The sequence below is a fragment of the Sinocyclocheilus anshuiensis genome, unplaced genomic scaffold (genome assembly GCF_001515605.1).
Source record: "Sinocyclocheilus anshuiensis isolate Anshui unplaced genomic scaffold, SAMN03320099.WGS_v1.1 scaffold517, whole genome shotgun sequence".
Classification (NCBI taxonomy): domain Eukaryota; kingdom Metazoa; phylum Chordata; class Actinopteri; order Cypriniformes; family Cyprinidae; genus Sinocyclocheilus; species Sinocyclocheilus anshuiensis.
This window is the reverse complement of record NW_015536535.1, coordinates 1,377,011-1,383,348: the sequence shown is the minus strand read 5'-3', so window position 1 is coordinate 1,383,348 and position 6,338 is coordinate 1,377,011. Positions and strand designations below refer to the sequence as shown.

General features: G+C 34.2%; 1 protein-coding gene across 1 annotated transcript in view; it reads left to right on the top strand.

Moving 5' to 3' along the window:
- The window catches only part of tmem131l (transmembrane 131 like), a 64,831-nt gene that overhangs the window by 5,994 nt on the left and 52,499 nt on the right, over positions 1 to 6,338 (top strand). The window contains exon 3 of the mRNA XM_016495465.1: positions 114 to 154. Coding sequence (XP_016350951.1) covers positions 114 to 154 — 41 coding nt within the window. The remainder of the gene's footprint in view (positions 1 to 113; positions 155 to 6,338) is intronic.

Genomic DNA, 6,338 nt, shown 5'->3' with positions numbered 1-6,338 from the left:
GTTTATATATATATATATATATATATATATATATATATATATAATTCTAAACCTCCTAACTGTACCTATGTAATATGCTGTTACCAACTGAATCTTTTTTTTTTCTCTCTCAGGCAGAGGAGCAGCACAGTGAGAATGTTCCTCGAGACGAGAGGTGAGAGTTTCTCTTAAAACCACAATCCCTTTGAGACTTTCCTGGAATATTTGCAGTTTTTATTTAGTAACATTTATTCAGGTGTGGTTAGTGAAAAATGTTTCTGTAAACCCACAATCTGTTGTATATATCAGTTTACTAAATTATCAAACGTAAAAGTTTTACTTTTTTTATTTTCTCATATAATTTTCAGTGGTCTATTGTGTACATCCTCTAAACATTTATCTGAAGGCAGGGCTGGTTTGTTTCAACAGTGCATGGAAAACTAAGCCTCCTGAGGACACCAGCTTTCTGTTTACTCTACATTTGCATTCATGTGACTGGCATGACCTAAGATCAACATACATTGTTTTATTAACTACATTTCAATAGCAAGATATGAATAAGAGCGTAGCTTAGAACTCATTGGCATTTTGTTTATATGGAAAAGTACCAATTTTAGCACAAGCCTGCAAGGCGGCACATGGTTTACAGGTGTGTTTCAGAAGAAAAGGAGCAGCATGCAACACAAGATATGAGATATGAGAGTAGGTACAGATGCAAAAAAACAAATTGCCAAACATTACCGAAGCTCAAGGGATTTCAATTGCAAGTTTTATGATTGTTTTGTCTATTATTGCTGGGGTTTGCCTTATACACAAAGGTAACTGTTTTTATGCAAGTTGATATATTTTTTTTTTCAACAATTTGCAAATGAAGTAGCATTTTATCCCCTGTGTCTACCACATTGTCACTTTCACAGAAATTGACACAAAATAGAAAAGTTGTAGCAACTGGGGAAAGTTCAAAGATCAATCTGTTAGATATATTGTTTGGTCTCTAAAGACCTGAATATATAATAGTGATTGGCAAAAAATATGGCAGAAATATAAAAGATTTGTCTGACTGCCACCACTGTGTAAGTGAGGAACTATCAGTTTATTTATTTGTTTTGCTTATACATGTTTTTTTGCTTGTACTTCCTCTGGACACTCTACACACATCAGGAAATGTAGTTATCTTTAACTAATATGCACTAGACCAGATGAAACTACATTTTTTAAAGTTAGTAGAGTACTTTAAAGACTTAATCCTTATATCTGGGATCAGTAGCGTGTCATGAAGAGGGTTCCAGCAGTACTTGTGGTGAAGGGAACTTTTTTTTAATGTTAAAATACCAACGTTTCCACTTAAAGTCCAAATTAATATACAAACTAATGTTATCCACCACTCTTAAAAATACTTAATATTAAATTCAATACTTCATACTAAGCAATAGCTTATCAGATCATTCTGGGAGGTGATAGTTATTATTCGAGGTAATAATTATTAATAATTATTCGGTCATGTGACAAGGCTTTTTGAAATCTAGGAATGTATTATTTGGTAAATGTTTGCATTGTAGTTCATGCAAATATCTTCTTACAGAATAAAACGAAAAGGTCCACCTCAAACGAGTGTATACATTTTGCCCATTATGCGTTTTAGAAATTGTATTTGCATCTTGATGTTTCTATTTAACATTGTTTAGTGCAATATTCCATTTACATAAAAAAATGGTCGGAAATTTGGCTAGTGTTGAGGATTAGTGTTTCATTCACTTACTTGGCAATTGACTGGGTCACTAAAAGCAATTGGAGCAGATGAGTTATTTATATTTTGGTTGTTTGAATTCTGCAGGAGAAGAATGTGTTGACTTCATTAATTGGTAAATGTGTGAAAAAAATTTATTGTGGACTCTTGAGCAAAGCCAGTTGAGAGTTATTGTCACCATAAACTGAAATATTTGTTTTATCATATTAAAAAAAAAGCATCTGTGACTTTGCATGCAGAGTTCGTTCACACTCTCTTAGTAACTGGAACTTTCTTACTTTCTCTTCATTTTCCCCTCTTCATTGTCTCTCTGCCACATCCTCTCAGACGACCCGTCACTAACTCTCTAGACCTCATTCTGCTATCTGCCCATAGCAGATGTTTCATAGTTCACATTGTCTTTTCATTTTGACATGACTCAGGGTAGCAGCATGCTCTGTGATTAAGTCTTAATCAGAGACTATCACCAAGCACAATGTCTGCTTTTAACGCAGCAGCATCAACAAGACCCACTTCCTGTATCAACAGCAAAGAGCAGTTACATGGATGTTGAGTTAATATAAAAACATTCAATGCAGAATATAACGTTATCTTAAAAAATAATGTTTTGTGTCAGACTCAATTATGCATTATTTTTAAATAATTTTTTACTCCATTTTATATGGAAATTTGCACTTTAAAATGAAGCTGAGGGTGACTGTGGGCTTTAAAACAAGGAAGCAGAGATGACAACTTTACTCTGATTGGTCCAAAGTGAGTTTTTGAATGAGCAGAAATTACCAAATTTGGTCATACAATAGACATAGTCATACTGCTCATGTAGTTGTATAATAACATTTTGTTACAGCTAAGAACTAATCTATAATAATACAATAAAAAAATGATATTTAGTATATATTTGTTTGTACAATATATTTAATATGTATTATTTATGTTGGTTTGTATCACCTTTTCAACTGTCTTTGCAGGTATAGGGAAATTGTATGGAATTATGAGTATTTAAACGCAGTTTTTAATTTGTTCAACAGACTCACACTTATTGGAAACTTTAGCAGCATGATCAGGTTAGCCAAAATATTTAATAACCACAGTGAATTAGTGAATTCATGGAAGCACTGTATAGCTGTCTTTTGCAGGAGAGCAGAACAGCACCAGTGTGGGTTGTCTTGGGCTCCCAAATAGAGAAATGAAAGCCAGAATCGTTTGACCACACTGCTTGTGGATTAGAAAAAAAGTGCTGTAGACTTAAACTCTGTTTCTAAATCTTTTACATTGATCTGTCCAAAACCCCCAAAAATGTACACCCTAAACACAGAGGTCATGTGGAGGCTATCTTGTAATGTATAAATCTCTGGAAATTGGCTCATGAGGTTTTAACATCAGCAGTCTTTGAGCTTGTCAGGGCTTTGGACTTATGATAGCAGTAATGCAGTGTTAAGCAACAGAATGTGCATAGATGGGACAGAGAACTAGGGTGCATCCAGGATACAAGGGCCTGAGAAATCATTACATTATTATTATTATTTTTTGCTTGCATTGTAATGAACACCTGGAATGGACTATATTCATTATTTTTCTTAGTTATGTTTTTAAGTAAAAATTCTAAATAGTGGTCGACCGATATATCGCTAAGGCCGATATATCGTCTGATATTTGACATTTTTCAAATATCGGCATCGACTGATAAGTTTTTCTGTTTGGCAGATGCATTCGAGACTTTTATTTTGACGGCGCACCAGACTTTTTTTTGACGGCTGTGAGAACGGCAGCGCCTGAGCAAACAGTGCTCACATTCTCCCTCTTGTTCGCTGTCGTCGTTAACAGTAATGAAAGCTGTGTAAGTATTGTTCCTTGTTAGAGTGTGTTAATTTCAACATTTACTATTACTATTATTATTTTTGTTTTTTTTACTACTACTACTAGTGGTTCAGTACTGTTTTTGTTAATAAAGCACTATTTTAATTTTTGTTCAGTATCAATTTTAAAAGTATCGGTTAATTAATCGGTATCGGCCAGTGTGGTCCAACCTAGCTATCGGTATCGGCAAAATCCACTATCGGTCGACCTCTACTTTAAACATTAAATACATGATTTCAAATTATGCTGCGCTTTATGCATTTGCCCAGTGTCATATTCATGTCATTTTCACTGTGTGCTGTATGTAAAATGAGTGTTACCTTGGCTTTATTTGAAAAAATATGATTCCCAATACACACAAACTTCTCAGAATACTGAGTGCTCTGTTGGTTACAGTTTACTTCCTTTTTAATTATATTTTTATTAAATATTGATTTATTTGAGAAAAATACTTTGTCATCTAAAGTATAAGTATGTTTATTCTACAAATTAATTTTTTAATCCATTTTCAAATGATTTCAAATTTCTTAAATATTAATTAAAATAAATACAATTATATCGGCTTTATATCGGTCATCGGCCACCCTGCTTTCCAAGATATCGGCATCGGCATCGGCTGTCAAAAAAAACAATATCGGTCGACCACTAATTCTAAATGCATGTGTTTGTGGTCCACTGTCAGAAGAGTGTGTAATGCTATTACTAATACTGCTGGTGGTTCAGAGTTTGCTCTTTGAACTTTGGCCTTGTGTTTGTGCGTCTATTGGCAGGGTGGCTGTGATGGCACCTGTCTGTGTATTGGAGATTATTGACTGTTTTACAGCATGCAGAGCAAAGAGAATGTGTTATGCAGTAGTCTGAGGTCTATAGAGGACACAAGGATTTGAGTAGCTATAGATTTTGTAAATTATTCATGGATGGTTTTATCTCCTTATAAAAACACATTATTTCATATTATGAAGTCATATTTTTTTTTGGGGGGGGGGGTTATAAAGCATAGGATTTGCGACATTTTCAGAGATCTCTTTTTATGGCAGAAGTGTGTCATTCTTTTGATAGAGCTGTGTACAAGGTTTTTTTTTGTTTTTCAACAGAACACCTAAATCTGTTGTCATGATCAAAATAGGAAGAACGGAACAAAAAAATAAAAGAAACTTTGCTAGATTAAATTTCATGTTTCAGATATACCTGGTTACTCCTAAAATAGAGAAGAATATAAATAATGTATCAATTTAATATTTCATTATTTTAAATGATTTTAAAACACATTGTTAGCTTCATTTTACAACTTAGATTCCCAGAACCTGTCAGTTTCTTTTGAGTCTGTTCTTTTGCATCTGATAAATGAGCCATTTTTAGTATGTGTAAAACGTATTTTATAAAAAGGCTGTTTCTGTACAAAAAATAGTCCAGGAAATAATGTTTCAAACAATTTGTGAGATGCGGAAATCTCACACTACCAGTAATGTCCATTTACAAATGACAGATTTACAGATTAACACAAAAATGTGGGCAGTTTTGTAAGAGAATTTCAGGAAGCAATGTTTTACAAGTCATCTAAACATTTAATCTGGGTTTTTGGATTCGAGCGAACAGATCCACATCATGATTTGTAGTATTCTAAGTATACGTTCACACTGAAGTAGAGACGATAGATGTTTTGTTGTTTTAATTTTAGTGTAATATAACTGAAAGACATACTCTTGCCTAATTGTAGATCCTTCTCGATTGCGTTTACACTGTTTGTCCACTATTTCAAATCTTAGAACATTTTAGCACTTCTTGCAGTGCTTTCAGGATGTTTCACCATGTTTATCACACAAGTAAAGGCCAGCTCATGTGAGAACATTTGTTCTTTATTGCATAAAACTTTCATGGTTGGGGGAAGTGATGTCACAATGCACTGTACTGCAGTGACTGCTCTTCATGGCCTGTATTGTTAATTTTTAAATGTAGTGAAAGGGTTTTATGAGAACTCTCAACCAATGAATCTATAAAGGAACAAAGAAAAAGAGTCATAAAATGAGTGTCATGCATTAAAAAAACAAGAAACAATAAAAATAAGATAATCATAAGATTGCCATATTTGTGCCCAACCTCAGTCGGTTACTCATGCACATCCCAAGTTTTAGGAGCCTGATGGGGAACTTAGAAGAACTTGATTTGAAATATGTCCAGGAATATTTTTATACTTGTGTTGTATCATGCCTACCTACAGTAGCTCCTCCCTAAACCCTTGGAATCACAATAACTGACTTTTGATTATGGCTGCAACAACAAACACCTACAAGAGAACAGTTGTTGAGCTCAAATAATATGCAACAGAAGAACTAATGTTAGTAACAAATTCTAAGCTTTACGTTTCTGCATTTAAAGGTGCAATAGGTGATTGTCTTCAGAAAATTTTTTTGTTATGCTGGTTGAAAGTCTCTTCACATCCCGATAGCAATCATTAAAGGGGTCCTATTATGCTCTTTTACAAAGTCTTGATTTTGTTTTGGGGGTATACTAGAACATGCTCTCATGCTTGGTGGTTCGAAAAACGCAGTATTTTTCACATAATTTACATTATTAAAATACCTTTCTCCCCATCCTGGCACAAACGGCTCGATTAGTTCCGGCTTTGATGAAGGTCCGCCTTCTGAAAAACAAAATGTGTTGTGATTGGTTAGCTGTCCCAGTGCGTTGTGATTGGCGAACAGCTTAGACGGTGTTTCAGTACTGCCACGCCCCTTGCTCCGTCTTTCAACAAAAG